The sequence below is a fragment of the Erithacus rubecula genome (assembly GCF_903797595.1).
Source record: "Erithacus rubecula genome assembly, contig: SUPER_Z_unloc_6, whole genome shotgun sequence".
Taxonomy (NCBI): domain Eukaryota; kingdom Metazoa; phylum Chordata; class Aves; order Passeriformes; family Muscicapidae; genus Erithacus; species Erithacus rubecula.
This window is the reverse complement of record NW_027635650.1, coordinates 1,308,427-1,327,847: the sequence shown is the minus strand read 5'-3', so window position 1 is coordinate 1,327,847 and position 19,421 is coordinate 1,308,427. Positions and strand designations below refer to the sequence as shown.

Genomic DNA, 19,421 nt, shown 5'->3' with positions numbered 1-19,421 from the left:
TGTGTATGTGGAGCCCTGCCAGCAAATCAAGAGCAATTCTTGCTCTTTCAGGTTAAAAGAAGGTTTTATCTATGATTCTTTCTTTCCCTCTGTGCCTACTTGAAAAAGTAAGCACTTTTTATACTTACTCTGTATTTGTTTGCAGAGCATCTGATTTCTTGAATGTATCATTAACAGGACTAAGGAGGAAGCTGGCCACATTGAGATATGTAAATGATGAAAAATACAATATGCTTTAAGAAAAGAACTGCTATAAATTTCAGCTGGAATATTTCTAAGTTCAACAGAAAATTGAAAACAGGAAAGAAGAAGTAAAGCAAGTAAAACCAGTGAAGTTTGTCAAGTAAAATATGTAGACAAAAGCAGGTTGTTTGTTTTTAAAGATTCTTTTCCAATGTTTAAATACAATTAGGAAGAAAATATCTAATGTCTGAGCCAGCGTGTTTTTTCAACTGTGTACAAATACATAATTAGACAGGAAGCTCTTCAGAGTGTTTTTAGAAAGAGCTCTTCTGGGTGAATGACTGTAATTCCTTAAGGTGTGTAAATGCATTTTACTGCCTGTCTAAATCCAGCAACAGTGATTGTTCAGGTCACTGGTGACTGCCATTGTGCTCCTGTTGATCATTTTCTGCTGCAGTGTGTATTAGTAGCATGCTGGATAAGGGAGAGCATGGCAGGGTGACTGTCAGACAGTGGTGGTCCTGTTGATAGCCACTGAATTCATGAGTTTTGATCAGTGCCATTTGCTTTCAAAGTCAGTTCCTCACACATAGAAACATATGAAAAGACAGAGACATTAGATACCACCTCTCTGTTTTAAAACGTGGGTCAAAGAGAATAATGTATCACTCCTGATTTTCATGATTTAGGAAGTTAGTAAATGCTTTTTGAAGAACCATGTTCAAAATGTTCTCTTTGTTTTTGGTGTTTTGGATTGTATTTGTGTTTTAGCAATAAAGAATTATTGAGAAGTTAATTGATGTGTTACCAATTAAATCAGTAGTTCCCTTGGACTACTCTCAGGAAGTTCATTAGGCTGCTTGACCAGTAAAATCTGCCTATATATGAGTGTAAATAGTATTTATTTCAATAACCTCATTGTGACCAGAGGCAACACATCAGGAAGAAACATGAATGCAGTACATCTGCTGGATGTACAGACCAAAGAAGCGGGAGGGAAGGTACCATGACTGTGGTCCCTGTCACGTTCTTTGTGGTGTTCTTCATGCTATGGGAGTTGCAGATGCTTCCTCTTTCCCAAGTGCAGTTGTGTGTGGGTTTCCATGTGGGATGGAGAAAGACCCCATGTCTTTCCAGCACTGTGTAATTGTACTCCATGTTTGATAATCCAGATTGAGCCACTGAGAATTGAACATTCCTTACCGTTGCTGCATTTTTTTTCCTAACCTGGTGAGAATCACCTGCTCTTTCAGCACATCAGCATCTGTTCTGCAAAGCACAGGCAGTAATATTTTCATCAGTGGAAGCATTATATAATTTCCTTTAAGTATAGAAGGCATTTTTAGAGTACCAAGATTATAGCTGTTGTGTACTGCATCTGCAAATCTTTGAGGAATCTAAACTGCCAAGTTACTGCCAACTTAGAAATTCAAAGCTTACTCCTGGTCACAGACCAAGACACAGGCATGAAATGTCTGTGACATTTAATGACAAAGTCAGGATGGTAAGCGAGTGTGAGATTCTTAAATGAAAGTTTGCTGTTGTTTTAGTACCTTTTCCAGCATAAGGTATGATAACTTCTATTTTTTTGTGTTAATGGCTTGCCTTGCTTTCCCACACTCTGAGGGAATGCTTTAATCTCAGCTTTAAGAAGTGCTAGGATTTGTTTTCTAGATGGTATTTGCTGTGCAAAAAACTAAGTGTTCATTTTTTATGACTCCATAATTTTGCTCTCTTTTGTTTTAGAAATCTTCCAGAATCCCTGAGGATGACATCAGGTTAAGGAAAAGCAGAGAACAAAACTGTGCCAATTTCTTGGAGCCAGCTACTGTGCTTGCTACAAAAGAAGAGAAAATGGAAATTGAGGTTCCAGTTTCTGAACATAAAAGCATCACCACAGTGGCTTCACCACATCCCATAGACAATCCAACCCACTTCTTTTCCCCTGCTTCCAATCGAAATGGACTTAGGGACAGGCATGAATCTCTGGACAGTGAAGTTGCTAAAGAGATCAGATACCTAGATGAAGTGCTGGAGGCAAATTACTGTGATTCTGCTGCAGACAGTACATTTAATGGGACATCTTCCCCTGAACCAAGTGCAGTCTCCATTATGGATGGTTCAGGAACATCTGCTAATGTCAATAAGGAGTCAGTATCCAGTGAAAGGGAAGAAAATGTAGCAGACGAGCAGGCATCCTTGGAAGCTGAGCCATGTGAAGCTAGTGTAATAGATGAGAACCTGAGATCTAATGGTCATTCCTTGGGTGGACTGAAAGAAGACACTAAGGAGAGTCTGAAGGTGCCAGGAAGTCCCAATTCTTCAAACAGTTCTAGAAGATCCTCTAAGGATGGAGAAACAACTCTTACCACCCTTAAGAAAGAAGCAAAGTTTGAACTGCGAGCCTTCCATGAAGACAAAAAGCCCTCAAAGCTCTTTGAAGATGAGGAAGAGAAAGAAAAATACAGAGTCTGCAAAGTGAGACCATCAGAAGAAATGATGGAACTTGAAAAAGAAAGAAGGGAACTCATTAAAAGCCAGGCTGTCAAGAAAAACCCCAACATTGCTTCCAAATGGTGGAACCCTCCTCAGGAGAAGCCCCTGGAGGATCAACTGGATGAAGAGCATCTGGAGTCTCACAAGAAGTACAAGGAGCGCAAAGAGAGGCAGCAGCAGCAGCAAGGTGCAGCACCAGCTTTCCCCAAACAAGTCAGCTGCTCCTCTGTATCGGCAGAGCCAGTCAATATCAAGAAGGAAGATATTGTCACGGAGCAAATTGACTTCTCAGCTGCCAGGAAGCAGTTCCAGCTGATGGAGCATTCAGGTCCATCTCAGGGTCAGGCCCCACCAAGGCGGTCAGGAACACCCAAAATGTTCTCCATCAAGCCCTTCTACAAAAGCCTCAATTCTCCATCCATGGACAGGCCGATGTCCTCTGTAACGAGACCTGTTTCGGTGTGTGGGCAGGCTGGACAGCTTGAGGGTAACAGTGCCACGGTTGTCAAAGCACAGAGAGTCTCCTGTGGCTCAGAAGATGACAAAAGTGCTCAGACTACCACGGCTGACACAGCAAGAGAGTTACCTTGCAGCGATAGCCCCAGAGCTGGACCAGCCTCAAAACTGTGGGCGGAGGATGGAGAATTCATGAGTGCAAGGGCGGTCTTCACAATGGTGAAGGATGATGGACAGGGAATTCTAGACCACTTCCCAAAGTTAGGCAGCGCCTCTTCACCTCCAGAGGAGCTTGACTCCGGTTTGGATGACTTGTCTGTCAGGTCTCAGGATACCACTGTCTTGGAGACCCTTTCTAATGACTTCAGCATGGATAACATAAGTGACAGCGGTGCCTCCAATGAGACCATGAGCGCCCTGCAGGAAAGTTCTCTAGCAGATTTCTCTCTGCCACAGACCCCGCAGGCCGAAATGCCAGCAGAGTGCAGGGCTGAAGGGATTTCCAAGTCGTTCAGTGACCCAGGCTGTGATTCACCCTCCTCTGCCTTGGCAGATTCCATGCTAATGGACGACCAGCTGGAGTACCACGCTGGCCTGCTGGTTCAAAATGCCATCCAACAAGCCATAGCTGAGCAGGTGGATAAAGAAAACCCCAAGGAAGGAGAAATCCCACCAGAGAAAGAGGTCTCAGCCAAAGAGCAGCCAGCTGGCACCGGGCCAGCTCCAGCCTCCAAGAAGCATCAGAACTCAATGTTTGAGCCACCCCAGGTATCTTCACCAGTTCAAGAAAAAAGGGACACCATACCAAAGACTTCAAAAGAAGAAGACTCTGAACTCAGGGAAGGGACAAGTTTGCAGCAGTCACCCATGTACTCAGCCAGCCAGCCATTCCTTGTGGAGGAGAACAGGCATGAAGTCAGCTATTTCAGCAAGTATTCAGAGGCTGCAGAGCTTCGGAGCACTGCCTCCATCCTGGCCACACAGGAGCCTGAAGTGACCGTGGGCCCTTTCAAGTTACGATCAAGGAAACAGCGGACTTTGTCGATGATAGAGGAAGAGATCAGAGCTGCCCAGGAGCGAGAAGAGGAGCTGAAGAGGCAGCGGCAGGGTCTGCAAATGGCACCAAGCCCTGTTACAAAGAGTGCACCACCCATGCCCACCAGAACTGTGTCTTACAAAACTGCACCAGGTAAGAACCCAAAGTGTCAAAGGGCAGAAGTGAAATGTGACTGAAGGGTCAGGTATGGTTTAATTTTATGTCATTTTTAAATGAAAATTGTATTACAGGGCGTAATACAATGGGGATGGGAGAGCAGATGACTTCATCTGCCTGGAAACTGCATGGGACAGCTTAATTTTCTGTCCGTGAGCACACCTGCAGAAGGTTCTGGTTTTTCATAAATACAGCACGGAGATGCAGATCATCCTTGCCAAGCCCCGTTCCATTCACCCACTGCCACATTGCAGCGTGACATATCCTCGCTGTGCTGCTCAGACCACCCACTGAAATTTAGGATCATCTCAAGGGGGCACAGCAGCAGTTTATACAGGTGTATGGCTATTTGAAAGACAAACATCCAAAGCCTTCCTCAGTAGGCTTCCTGTTCTCTTGCACATCATTAGGGAAGTGCAAAAGTAGTAGAGATGTGCAAGTTTTGGGCTATGAATCAGATTTCTTTTTCTGTGAATTTTGCTTCCTATTTTGAGGTCTGGGTCCTAATGAGCTTTTTCTTGTAAAATTATACCCAGAGCTATGAATTTTCATGTATTTTAGCTGATGTTATTCACTACTGAATTAAACAGGCATCACAAATAAAATATTCAATAGATTCCGTGGAAGTCCTCTTGACCGATCACTTTCTGGATTTTTTTGCTGACCTTCACAGCAGTTACAGCGTATCTCTCTCCTCTTTCCCCTTCTCAAGAAATAAGGTCAAGAACTGATTATATTCTAAATATAATACAGAAAAAAAACATATTAAGAAAAAAACCCAGAAACACACACTAGGCTTATTTCTGTGTAGTGATTTTTATTAAGCATATACCTGCATAAGCTTTGCAACTGCCTATAACGTTTATTAACAGTGTTCATCGTGAAAAAGTATTCATTTTACTAAAAATGCTTACATGCTGTCTTTATTTCCACTGGTGTAAATACGAGCCAGTGGTAGTCATTTTCTTTTGAAAGTCATGGTTAGCTTGAATAAGATGTAGATTAAGCCCATTACTCAATATGATTGTGAACTTGGAGTTTTATGGAGCACATAAACAGTGAATACTTAGTTTTGTTTCTCCTGCAAAGAGGATGATCTTAGCATGTATATTTTAAAAATTGTAGTAAATATCAGTCTTCTCTTTGAAGTGTTGTTGTTATAACTCCTCTAGTACAGCATTTTTCATAAGGATCCTCTCTAATCCAAGGTGTTCTGAGAAATGTGTGATAAAATGTGAGATACAGGGCACCACAGACATCATACGGGGACTGTTTCATTAAATGTGCTCATGACTCTTTCTGAAACAAGATAATTTGTGGCTGAAAGTGCTCAAAATGGGGCAGATGATTGTATTTTACTCAGAAGTGATGTTGGATGGGCTGCTGACACTAATGCTTGTTTTAAGCATTCTGGGAATGAGCTTCTGGGAAAAGAGGAGAAAGCATACTTTGCTTTCTCTACACAACAAGGCATTTACTTTGTGTCTGTAAAAATGTTTGTCGTAAATTACATTCTAGAGAAAGTTATAAACTTTTGTTTATAATGAATCATTCCAGACAGTTTCCTTTAAATGTCGAACTGCCGTATGTTCAAGAAAGAAAATTGGGATCTCTTAGCCAATGACTCAAGCTACTGCAATTTGCAGCCAGTGACAAGGCAAAGAAATAATTTCTAGGAACAGATTAATATGTAGCAGTGTTTAAGAATATCATTGATCAAAAAAGCCACAATGAACATTGCCAAAGTTCTTCTTAGTTTTTCTACTTTTGGTAGAAGACTTTCTGAGCAGCTCTCAGCTGCAAGACATCAGCTCAGCACCCTTAGCATTGGAAGGTGAGTAAATCTCAGTTTGTCTCTTCCTTGCAGTCTCTTTAGCTGTTATTGCTTGCAGGCATCCTTAGAAATAGGGTGGAGGAACACGATGTATCCCTTGAAGATGCAGCAACTTCTCTTTTAATAGTTACAGGATTTTTTCAATATTTGTGAAAAAAAGGGCAAAATGTAATTTAACAGAGTCACAAACATTGGGCTGTTAGGATAGACAGAGCAGAGGTGTCATACAGAGCAGGAAAGAAAACCTGCTTCTGGTAGGCCCGGTTAGGAATATGCTGTGGAATATGTCTGGTACTGTAGTATGTACATCTAATTTCACACAGAAAAATAATAGTATTTCTACTACTGATGATGATAATAATAATAAGGAAGAAACAGAAGTATTTCTGTTAGCAAATTGCCTTTTCCAAAGACAGAATTGGCACTTAACATCAGGATACCTCAGCAGAAAGGGATTAATGGGTCAAGGATAAATTTGAAAAATCTGTTTCTAATCCTTAAGTGTGGAAGTGCATACTCTTTTTCTTAAGAAGGCAATAATAAAAATAGTAATAATAATAATAATAATAATAATAATAATAATAATAATAATAATAATAGTATATTATGTTATCATTATATAATAATAAATATAATAATAAACTTAATTAGCAATGCCCTAACAATCAATGGCTTTTTTTAGGTGATGGCCTGGGCATAGTAGCTTCACTAGGATTCTTGGTATTTCCTGAATTTTATTACTGCTGTTCCCCTTCACTACTTTGAACTAGGTGAATACTCACATACGTAAAATGAAGACAAACCATGAAAGGGGACTGCAGTGAACTGCACTTAATTTAACTGAAGTATGACAGATTAACACAATTCATGTAGGTGTATGTGTGCAGTAACTGCTAATAACTTTGGATAGCAAAAAGGCTGGCTTTATTCACCCTGACATGGAGTTTTCATAAAACTGATGGTAACAGTTTGTCTGCCAATCACTCAGCACTATCCAAAAGGTCTTTAGTAATAAAATTCTGTACTGCTAACCATTTTCCTTTAAAATTATTTGTTGATTCTTTGAAGCAACCATTTAACCCATCTCACATCTCTGAATTGAGACACTGAGCAATTTCAGTGGAATGTGTACACTGGAGACCTTCTCCAGGGCACTCCTGGAAAGGTGAAGATGAAGAGCCTATGTGAATTTTTCCAAAAAAAATCCCAAAAAGTTAGGTCTTCCTGCATGAGGAAACTCAAGAAAGAACAAGAAAGTGCCAGTGTATTGCTGTAAGGATAGTCACTGTGGATCCCAGAGTATTTGTGGAGCCCTATTTAAACCTGAGCATTTCCTGTGTAATTTTTGCAGCAGCTCCTGCTGCACTTGGCATGGTGTGAGCAACTGCACAGCAGGATGGTTGTTTCCTCCAACAGGGTGCAGGAGGTACAGCATCTCTCCTGGGCAGAGCATATGGGGCTGTCTGATAGTTTATTTGAACAGGATGGTGAGAGTGTGACATGAGAAGAATCCAGGGTAAGCATGGTGATGTAATTCTCCTGGGTTTTGTTATTCCTTTTATTAGAAATAATTTTTACTATGAAGGACTTCTATCTAAGTTCCTATAGTGTCTGTCTCTGAGTAATTCTGTTCCTCAAAAGGAGGTGTGAAAATCAATACAGAAGAGGTCTTGGCTCAGTGAAGGCTTTTCATCTGAAGCCAAACCCTTTGTCAATATCTGCTGTCTCATGATGAGGGATGAGGAGCATCTAGCAGAAGAAACTGCCTGAGAAGTACTTTGAGAAGCTGCCACATCTGTGATTTTGGTGATTGTTACCAAACTATTGCCTGGTGAGGCAGAAGGCACACTGGGGTCATCTACAGGCGCTCAAACACTTGCACAAGCATCAAGCAGAAATGCCCACCATGCTCATCTTCTGTTGCCCTCAGCTGATGAACTAAATAAGAGAATTTCAGTGTATGGCGTAAGCCTAGGGCAGGAGTTGCAGCTTGCTAACAATCTGATATCTCTGACCTGTAGGTAACTGTGAGGGATGTGTGTGTGCTGTCCTTTACTTTCTTCTCTCTACCTTTTTACCTAAGTGACAGCTGTGGAGTTTAAGATTCTGTCAGAGAAAACACTTCAGCCTGAAAACCATTTTCCACTTCAGTTTTTCTTTAATAAAGACCTATGTTTAGGAAGCTTCTTAGGTTCAGCCATAGCCTGAGGATACTGTTTGTGTGGTGGGAAGAGAAGCAGAAACTGTGGGGCAAGATATTTTGTGGTCATTGCAAAATTTTTAATGTCTTGTGTGTATGTACAGATCATATATAATACATATGCATGAACTCCCTTTTAAAATCAGAATTTTGAGAAAGGCTAGAGCAGAAGTGTTTACGGAAGATGCTGTTTCCTCACCCCTTAATAGGCACTGGTATGAAAAAAAGAAAATTAATAATTTTCTCCAAGGATTCTTCCAGAGTGCTCATCAGTCATCCCCAGAATATTTCCAGGAGTCCCTTAAGAACATACTAACTCAGCTCATTTGCCATTTGCTTTCTTACTCCCTCCCTATTGGAGGATGTCTGTGAAGTGAGAGAATCTTTGACAGTTTCTTTGTTCACTGTTTACTTGTTTGTGATTTTGTTTATTTACATTGCTCACCTGGTGCTCAAGAAGAGCAAAGAAGCCCAGGTTTGACCTGGTGTAGTAATGAGGCTCTGTATTACTAGAGGGATTTTTTTAAATTGTACTTTAGCAATTCCTTGACTCCAGCACAGACTGGTTTCCTAAAACAATCTGTCCTGCTGAAATATCTTATTTTGAAGATTTTTCTCTGCTATGTAGATGTCTTAAAAAAATTTCAACAGCATTTCTAAGTAAAAAGTAAATGTGTATACGTAGATTTGGGATGCTATAGCCTTCATATAAATAGAAACATGTATGATATGTGTACATATATTACATGCATATATATATTGTATAGATAGATAGATAGATAGATAGATAGATAGATAGATAGATAGATATTGTATATATATAGAGAGAGAGATATATAGATATAGATAGATAGATAGATAGATAGATAGATAGATAGATAGATAGATAGATAGATAGATAGATAGATAAATACATACATAGACATGCAATACAAAGCTTGGAGTCAATTATTTTGAAGGTCTTTCCCAACATTAATGTTTTTTTGATCCTGTGATTATGAAAATTGATGGACTTTCCATCCAGGGTGAGCAGTCCTGCTTGAAGATATCCCCTTTTTTAAATTGAAATCCCCAAACCCTACCATTCTCATTGTTTCCTCAGCAAAGGGGAGTGGAAGCATCTCTTTTCAGCCACAACCTGTAAATTTGAGCATCCTGTGGCGTGTCTGTATCCCTGGAGAAGGTACAAGTTGGGCAGACATCTGTGAAGCCTCATTCTTCCCCCATTACATCCATCCACCCTAGGCAATTACTAGTGTAAGAATGAAGTAATACAGGAAGATATCTGACCTTTAATTCTCACCACACTTTTTTACCCACTGGGCAGGGTGACAGTGGTTTCAAGTCTCTCCTTCTGAGCAGTCTAAGCTGTCACACGTGGGTGCAGCTGGGCAGTTCAGGACCTACTGGTGGCCTCTGCTTTGGCAGCATAATTCCTGTTTATCTGTGAAGCAAGTCCTGATGCAACCCATAGATGAACCTGGGCCCATAGAAACTCCCTCTCCAGTCTCTGGTAGGGTGGTATAAAGAAGATGGACTCCCACCCTCATCACTGCATTGCCCAATTAAGCTTGTAATGAGAAACTAACCATGCTGGATTTTTCAATACTGATCAGAAATTTGAAAAGCTTGGCAAGGGGAGTTCTGGTAGAAATACCTCTGCAGTGTTCTCACACCTCTTCTTTTTAGAATAAATCCTGTTGATTCTTGGAGGAGATTTCAAGACTGCTCACTAGTGGCTGCAACTGTCATGATGTTTTTTGAAGGACCAGGTAGGGTTTTCATTTGCTTCAGTGACAAGTTTCCTGAAAATCAGCATGATCCTTCTGATTATTTCACTTATTTTTAAGGAGTTTGCAGTGGGTAATTTTCTCTTTTTATGGTATTTTTTTTATATTCATTGAAGTGTCTCATTTCAAAGACTTGATGATGGTCTCATGGAAATGTGATTTTGGTTCAGAATTTCTTTCTGGTATCACAGCTGAGAATCCCTACATATCATTCCCATGATCTGCCACTGTCATCCTCATTTTTCCCAGCAGGACATGGTGGGTGGTTCACCCCCAAGTCAGTGCTTGGTGATGAGGAAGGCAGGCTGTCCTTCCCAAAGAAGCATGATTGAACACCTGTGAGCTTCCTGCAGCTCATAGCAACAGTCTCTTGTTCTGGCTGCCTTTTGCCTACCTTCGGGGTCACTGTGGTCAAAACAGTGACCTTCCATGGGGTGCAGTGGGCTCAGCCAGAGAGAAAAATGAGTATTCTCTGGCTTCCTTCAACCAGGAGGAAATTCAAAGGCCTTATCTGAACCAAAAATTTGTAGGACAGAGATCTGATCCTGCTCTGCCACAGGAGCGCTCTGTGCAACTTGCAGGAAACTGCTGCAGGGAAGAGCAGCATTGGGGGTCGACCCAAAGCCTTTCTTGCTTACAAAGCAGATAAAAAACACTGGGAAAAGAAAAGACAGCTGTATTTAGCAAGATGCCTTCTTTGTATGTCTCATGCATGGTCCCTCAGCATTGGCTGAGCGAGGAAATAATCATCTTGCGGTTTTTGAGAATCTTACAAACATTTCCAAATTGCAGAAATGTATCCTGTAAGAGGAAACAAGGGTATTTCAAACAGGTACTTTTGTAAACAGTTTTGTAAAAAGATTTTGTATTTGGTGTAGTGGGTTACAGGAAGATGGAGAGGTTTTTTGAAAAGTCCATGACCATCCTGATTTACCAGGTTGTTTCCTAGACTTCATTCTAAGCTGTGTCTTCATTCAAAACCTGCTGAAAATGCTTCTCTACATATCATCTTTGCTAAAAAATTTGTGAGTCCTCAGCTTAGAAATGGTCATTCTTTTTCATGTGATTGCAGGGAAAATAGAGAAGATCAAGCTTCCTGCATCCCCCACCACAGAAGGCCCTGCCTCACAGCTGGACCCTCCTCCCGAGGAGTCCGCAGGAGCCCAGCGGCCCAAGAACCTGATGCAGACCCTCATGGAGGATTATGAAACACACAAAACCAAAAGACGGGAAAGGATGGACGACAGTGCAGTAAGTGCGCTTCTCCTTCTCCCTTTTTGCTCCGGATAGAGACCATGACTTGCAAGAACCAACAGGCACTGAAAAAGGTTATTTTACCAGAATCTGATCAGATCACCTTGCAAGTCGATAAGGATGTTAACACATTGTAAGGGGCAGGTATTCAAAATGGAAGGATACACACCAGTGAAGAGGAGGAGTGTGTCACTGCAAATATTAAAGGCAACTCACATTTAATTTTAGTTAATTATGTTAACTAATAATAAGAGCAGTGGGTAGTTGCCCTGTAATTGGCAGATTCTCTAATTCACATATCAGCAAGAACTTCCAGTGGGTTATTTCAGTGATGCTTTGAAATTTGTGGATCAAGCATGTATTCACATTCATCTGTCTTTGTGGACTACCCCACAATCCAATCCAAGTGTGCTCAGTTTTCTCTGTAAATTGGTAACTTCCCCAGAAACCACTCCTTGTGTAGCTAGACAGGGAGTGTCTCAGAAATTAACTTGTATCCTTCAACAGCCAGCATGTTGCTGGATTTGTTGTTTTTCTTCCACACAAGTAGTAGTAGAGTTTATCTGTAAGGTGTTGGTTATTAGAGACACTAACAAGAGAAGCTGTGGATTTTTTAACTGGAAGTACCAAAATTCAGGAAAATCTCTTTCTTCTAAGAGAGCATGAGCTGTTTCTTATTCAGAGTTACTACTATTGTGTAATGAGTGCAGAAGATAGTGAGATACAGGTTCAGTGTCAAACTCCTTAAAGTGTACACCGTGTTTGCTGAAGCAGCCAAAGTCACCCAGATATTTTTCGAAGATATCTGGACAATGACCCTACCACCAAGGATGCTGCACCAAACTGCTTTCTAGTACTGTTCATTAAAGGCAGGTTCTCATTAGGGGTATAGATGTAAGTGAAGGCTTGTAACACAAATACTACACTAGTCTGGCAGCTTTTAATCACTACTTGTGAATATTGCACAGTAACAAAAAGGAAGTAAAAATCAGAAGAACATGAACTATGGAGGGGTGCTGATGCACATTTATTGGCTAACTAAAGTGCAGATAGAGTAATTTCTAGTGCACACCAGAAACTTTCTGGCCTCTTATTCTGCTGAGGCCACTGAAAACAGACTTCTACAGCAGATAGAGAGCCAGCTTGTGCACAGCAGCATGTCTCATTCTGGCAGTGGGGTGGCCTCACCTTCTCTGCTCAGTGCTCTTTCCTGGCATCTCCCCAGAGCATCTCTCCCTGAAGGTGCTCAGAGGCTTGCAAGGCAACTCTCATGACCTTTGCAGAAGCTGAGAGGAACAGTAAAAAAAGTTGGGTATAAAATGCCACTGCAAACCAGCTCTGGAGTCCCGAGATGGTCAGCCTGGTGGCTGGAAATTCCAGAGCAGCTGCTCTGCTAATGGCAGGGCACTCAGCTTGTACTCACCTGTGCTCTTCCTCTTCCCCTGTGAAGAGTAACGTAACCTGCCCAGCCCATGAAATGGTGGCTTGTGGCTGAAGTCATGGATCCTGCTCATTTACTTGAGCACAGTTCCTCAAGTGCTTGCAGAACTGCACACGTACTCCCTGGAAAGCAGACTGGGCACAGTTGCCTGGTCTCTTAAACAGTCTGAAGTGATGTCCTGACCAGCATGCTGGCCAGTGGTCTGGGCAGTGTCTGACCACAGAGGTGTGCTCTGGGTGACATCCCCGCTCTCCACTGCTGCTAAAGCTGCCCAGGCACTGACTGCCCAAAGATGTGCTGCCATAGCATTGGTGGCACTCAGACAACCTGTGGGATAGTTCCTTTTCTGGCATGAATTTTCTAGTCTTCAGTGAATTTGCAAAGTCCAGTGCACACCAAAGTCCCACAGTCTTCAGGCTTGTTGTCATTCTCTTCTGTAGGCCCTCTGCATAAAGACAAAAAAGATTTTTTTGCTGCTGCCTACCCAAAATCCTATTAGAGGTCTGCATCCTGGAAAGCCCAGAGAGAACTTATTGAAATCAGCAGGAGTGTTTTGTTTCTTTTCCCTGTTTTTTTCCACTCTCCTTTGGTAAACAACTCTGCCATTTACAAGGGAAAGATGATTTTAATTTGAAGTACTGCACTTATACCACTGTCAGTTTGAATGAGTATTTTACAGTCTAGGCTAAGCAAATATTATTTAAAAAACAAATAGCTTTAGTTTGTCAGCAGAGAGCATTTGAACAGTATTGTCAGGAAAAAGAATTTCTATAACTAAAGAAATAAAATAGCAAGTCACTGCCCTATTTTTAAAAATACATTAAATGCAGTGGGAGAAGGAGCATAACTGACAACCAGACAGGCAGCTGCTACTTGGAGTATGATGTCCTGAGAGCTGATTGTGGCTCAGCATTGCTTTTTGTGAGTGAGGAGAGCCGGAGACTTCCTCAAGTCCTGGGAGCCCTCAGGGTGCCTGGCACAGCAGCCATGGTCTCCTGAATGGAGAGATTTGTGGAAAGGTTTCATGTCCACGGGAACTCCCTCTTGTGCTGAGTACACCAGCTGTACTGATGTACAGACATCCACTTTTGCCCTGCATAAGACACAGCAAAAGACATGAGGGTGGTTTCAGTAGGACATTGATCTTTGTAGTCTCTCCTTCTGGCATCACCACCTTCTGTTTCATGTGTGACTTCATTGTCTTTAGTGGCTACAACGTGGCCTCTCTGGTCAAGGCTTGTGGTGTTATGCCTTTCAGAAAGAGAGGGCAACTCAAGTGCATCTCGGAAGAACTGTGCTGCTCAGGAAAGGGAGCAGTTTCTTCCAGAGGATGTTTTGCAGTACAGGTTTCATTAGATGAGTGAAAGAGGAGAAGCAGCAGCAAGAAAACAGGTCAAGCACTGATGGTAAACAAGACTCAGACTGGCCAAGCAACGTCATTAAAATAACACCAAACTGGCTAATCTTTCCTTTTTATTTTTTATGACACTAAGTTGCTTGAAATCTTACACCATGGAATGTGCCAGTTCTTGGAATTTCTGTAATTTGTTCTTGTTTCCTAGTTATAACATGCTTGTTCAATGTACTAATGCTGGTCTTTTCCCTTTCTACCAGTACACCTGTAAATTACTGTCTAGCAAGGTTACTTCTGAGGTACTTTTCAAGTGCTTGTTTATTTTTGCTTCTTTTCTTGCATGGTAATTCCAAGTGCATGTTGCTTCAGTTGGCATTTTCATTGTATGTGCCAATGCCATTCCATATAAAAAAATGTTTGTGCATGATATTCCCTTATATCTATCATCAGCGAGTATTTGTGTGGCTGGTCTTCTAACCCTTGCATTCTAGTTGCAATTTCTGTGTCATGGGAGGGGTTGTAATTAAAGGGATGGAAGCTGTTGCCTTGGACTGAAGCACTCCTGAGGTGAGAAATGAGAACTTCCTCTTAATCCTTCTTACCATTTATCTGGCAAGGCTCAACCTGGGATCCAAGCATCTTCAGATGCTGCATGAAACTTCTGTGGCTTTCCTTTGTCTCATCTGTTGGAGAGGCAGATCTGAGTGCATGGCCTCAGTCTGTTTCATTTTGTGAACCTTTCCTTGTCCCATGATGACTGATCACAGCCCCACAACATAGCATCAGTGTGTGTCTCAGGGTGAAATAAACCCAAATCTGCCAAATAAAGGATATTTACAATGACAGCCGGTATTTTAGCAAAGTAGCAATTGGTACAATCCCCACAAAGCTGGACTTTGCCAAAGGCAGTAATTTTAAGAGCAGGTAGTTGATACTAACTACACTTTCACAATGTTTCTTAAGAATAAGGTGCTCAGTAATGGGTGTATTTCAAATGCATGTAATTTTCTCTGCAGATTGTGGTAATGACTGATACTCATTTGTCCAACATCAATACTTTTTTTATTAACCTGAACCTTCCATTTTTTTCCCTCTTCCATAATATATTTATTCCATTATATATATAGCACATCAGCTATAGGACAAGTACATTCACATTTTCTGACCTGAAGAGTAAAGCAAAGACAAGTCTATGCCATTTCCCATTCATTAAATAATTTATAGTGGATTTTATCACACTGATACAAACCAGTGATTGTTTTTTGTGTATTTATAGATAGTTAAATCAGTACAAGAGCAGTGTGCTTTCAGAGTCCTGGTTTTAAACACAGGTTGTACCTTTTGTCCTCCATAATATCTGCATGAGAATCTAAGTCAAGATTTGTGAACAGCAAGTAGTGATCAGAGTGTTTGATGCTGTGTGAAAGGCAGAAGTTCAGGTGCAGTTTTTACAAGCCCAGACCATGGTCTTCTGCTGGGAAGATTTTTGTGTCCACTGTGTGTAGTGGTAATGATACAAAAAGTAAGGAGCTGGAAAAGAATGTGTATGAATGGAAAATGGGCTAGGAATAGAAAAGACTGTAGGACACAGCAATTCCTCATGCAGGTGAAAGTATGTTCTCTGGGTATTCCCTAGCATCCAACTTCAGATTGAAGAAACCATGTGATTCTCACTGGAAATCTTCAGCTGAAACCAGACAGGCTGTTTCAGAAGGAACAGCAAGACTCAAGGCACAATATGCTGTCCAAGTTTAGGACAAATTTGGCGAAAAAGAGACCTCCAAAGGGCCCCCCCCCCCCCCACCCCCACCCCTTACAATTCCTTCCTTCACCGAGTTCGGAAAGAATTTTTTATTCAGGGGAAAGTGGAAAAAACTTTTTTATTAACAAAACTACAAAAGAAACACTTCCCAGCACAGACCTAGATGAGATGAACCTGGCCGATCCTCGCCAGGAAGGGCGGCAGAGCCTCCTGGGCCGACCTCCAGAGGTGGTCTCCGAAGTCCAGATCCGCGTCCTCCGGAGCCAGCACAATTCCCAGGGACGGGGAGAAGGGAGAGAGGGAGAGGGGCAGTTGGGAGCAAGCCAAAGCCAGCCCAGGGCAAGCAAAAGCGAGCCCAGGGCAAGCCAAAACAGGGGGGCAGCTAAAGCGGTGGCAGCAGCGAGCAGCAGCCAAGCCACAGCAGCAGCAGCCAGCCAAAACAGCAACCTAGATAAAACAGCCCGGGGGAGGGGCCAGCAGCTGCATGGCAGGGGGCAGGGATAGGAGCTAGTCAAAACATCAACCCATAACATATGCCCTTACTCTCTACTAACCCCACAGCTGATCTTGTCTCCTGTTCACCAGAGTCTTGCAAAATGCACTCTGATGCAGGCCAATGGCTCACTCTTAATCATTGTTGGCAGCATTGTAGCTGACCCAGCTGTGTTTGCACTGGCTTGGGAGCAGGGGCTTCCATGCAGTCATCCTGACAGCTCCACTCTGGAAAGCAGAAAACAACCCCCCAGCAAAGGCTCCAGTAACTGCTGGAGTTCAGCTGCCACAGCAACTGCATCCTGCTTCATTAGGGTGATCTCTTGCATCACCCCCAAATTTCTGCAGCTTATACGAAAAGCACATCCCAATGCTGTTTAAAGAAACCTATTGTGCATACCCCTATATAGGATGTTTTTATCCTCAAAATCTTCTGCTTTTGTCCTTACAGCTATACATATATTCAAATATACAGGACATTAGCTTGAGTTTCCTTAATACCAATCATGCTGTAGCAGATAATTGCAGTAAGGTGACATTTAAGCAACATTAAAGGCTACTACTGAAAATTTTTGTGTTATAAAACAGAAGATTAACATACTAGATTTGATGGTATGGGGCACACAGTTCATGTTTTAATACTGAGAAGCAGCAATTTAATACTGCCACTGTCTTGTTTCAAGTAAACACATTTTAATCTCAGATTCCCAGCTCCTCACTGTGTTTACTAGTAGTCTGGGTATTCAGTAAACAGCATTAAGTAGGTACAGTAAGGAAAATACTCTTATGCTGGGTAAAATATGTTCTTTCAGTAGTTCCAGTTTTATTTAAAGCATTTAGTTTATCATTCCTAAGCAGGAGTGCTCACAGCTGCAGGAGCAGGCAGCCTGGAAGCATTTGTGCTTCCATCTCTTTATGCACACTGTGCTCCGTGAGTGTTTTCTGCAGTAACTTTAACCCATAGTACATGCAGATTTTAAACATGCAGACCTTTGCATTTTCTGTTTTCCTTTTTTTTTCCTTTTAGTTCTTCCAATTCCAGATGGGAAGAATCAGTAAAAACCTCACAAAAACTTTCACTTACACATCATTTCTGCTACTAGTGTTCAACAAAAATTGTCTTCCACTGTATAGCAGTCAGTTTTCCGACTACTCAAAAAACACCACTACTTGAGTGGTTGTGTTAAATATTATTTGGGCTAAAGCATATATACAAATACAGATATATATATAGCTTTCTGTTGTTGTCTGTAAGAAAGCAGTTATTAAAGCTGTAAGCTGTGTACTGGATTTGTTAAATCTGATGGAGGGAAGCTCAGTATAGGTCACTCTCCATCTCTAGGATGGATAGAAAATTATTCATACACCAGATAATGGCAGCTGTTTCAAAATATTCCCCCCCCCCCCCCCCGCCCCGTTCTCAAAAAATAAATGAAATCTGCAAGGAAAGAGCCCTCTGCAATTCTTAGCAAGACCTCAAGCTGCAACCACAAGATCCAGAAATGTTCTGCAGAGAGGTGAAGAGCAGTTCTTACAGCCCTACACATATTTTGTCTTTCCCTCAAACCTACTTCTGATCTCCAAGTTCTTCTCCTTCTACTACAGCTGGTATTCAAATCACCTCTGCCAAGACATTTTATGTTACCTTTTGTTATAAAGACATTTTATGTTACTTTGCCTTTTTCCCTGATGTGGCCTTTTCATTAAGACATAGTTCACAGGCTGAAGAAGTCTAAGCTTAAGTGAAGCATCTGCTTCATGATCTTCCTGCTGTGTGCAGTTATGGCTCTTAGGATACCCTGAGCCCCCAGCCTGGCGCTGCACCCACTCAGCTGATGCAGGGCATCATAAAGGAGGGTGCCTGTGAAGCATTGAGGTAGCATTTTCGACTTCGTATGGAGAGCCTGGGTGTGCTGCACTCATTATGGGTCTAGAGTCAGCCAAAAATATTTTAAAATGGAGATAGTTGGCTATTTTTAGGCAAGCAGCTTCCTGGGTCATGAATTCAATGCTCCATTGAGGGGTCCCAATTCCCCCCTCAGTCATTCCAGTTGCATGCTATAATTATGCCAATATTAGACTCTAGCAGGTCTAAAACTGTCACAGTCTTGTAAAAACAAGGGTTGTTTTAGGTCAAACACTCTTTTCAGTAGATTAGAAGAATAATTCTGGAATAGCTGTTAAAAAGGATCTTAGTTTTTATGCTGTGCTGTGTGGTGCTAATACTGAGCCAGACTTGCTTTTATGCAAGGTCCAAGTCCACATTCAATGCCCTCATGGTAGCTCTGACATTAACCTGGACTATAGTTTTGCTTGGAGAATCAGCAGCATTTGAGGAAGCAGTTAAACTTTGGGATAGGTGTGCAGAACAGGGATAAATGGAAGAAACCATTGCCATCTTTTAAGAAAAATACCAACTGACTGATCCAAAGCAGGAATCTTCAAAGTTTAAGTGTCCTAACAGTTGCAGTCCATCACCAGAGACCCTCACAATACTGTGATGTCCTGTAAAGAAGCTGCTGATTTCAAACTGTTCTAAACTATGTAAAATACGTTTGATTTTCAGCTGACATATTTTTGCAAGCCAAATTCCACAGACCTTATTAAAAAATATAGTGGCAGTTTTAGTTTGAATTTTATGCTGAATGACTGATACCCACTCTCAGTTTTGCTTCTCCATTATTCATGTTGAGGTGCCTTTTTTTGTTTCGGGCATTCTGTAGTGGGAGTAACTCCAGAACAGAGATACAGGCTGATATTTCAGACCAATTTTTTCCTACTGATTCCTTTCCTTTCCTTTCCTTTCCTTTCCTTTCCTTTCCTTTCCTTTCCTTTCCTTTCCTTTCCTTTCCTTCCTTTCCTTTTCCTTTCCTTTCCTTTCCTTTCCTTTCCTTTCCTTTCTTTCCTTTCCTTTCCTTTCCTTTCCTTTCCTTTCCTTTCCTTTCC

At 41.6% G+C, this 19,421-nt stretch overlaps 1 protein-coding gene across 7 annotated transcripts in view; it reads left to right on the top strand.

Moving 5' to 3' along the window:
- The window catches only part of PALM2AKAP2 (PALM2 and AKAP2 fusion), a 267,129-nt gene that overhangs the window by 242,589 nt on the left and 5,119 nt on the right, over positions 1-19,421 (top strand). For all 7 annotated transcript variants that reach the window (XM_079331629.1, XM_079331630.1, XM_079331628.1 and 4 more), the window contains 2 exons: positions 1,930-4,324; positions 11,245-11,423. In XM_079331629.1, the coding sequence (XP_079187755.1) occupies positions 1,930-4,324; positions 11,245-11,423 (2,574 nt within the window). The remainder of the gene's footprint in view (positions 1-1,929; positions 4,325-11,244; positions 11,424-19,421) is intronic.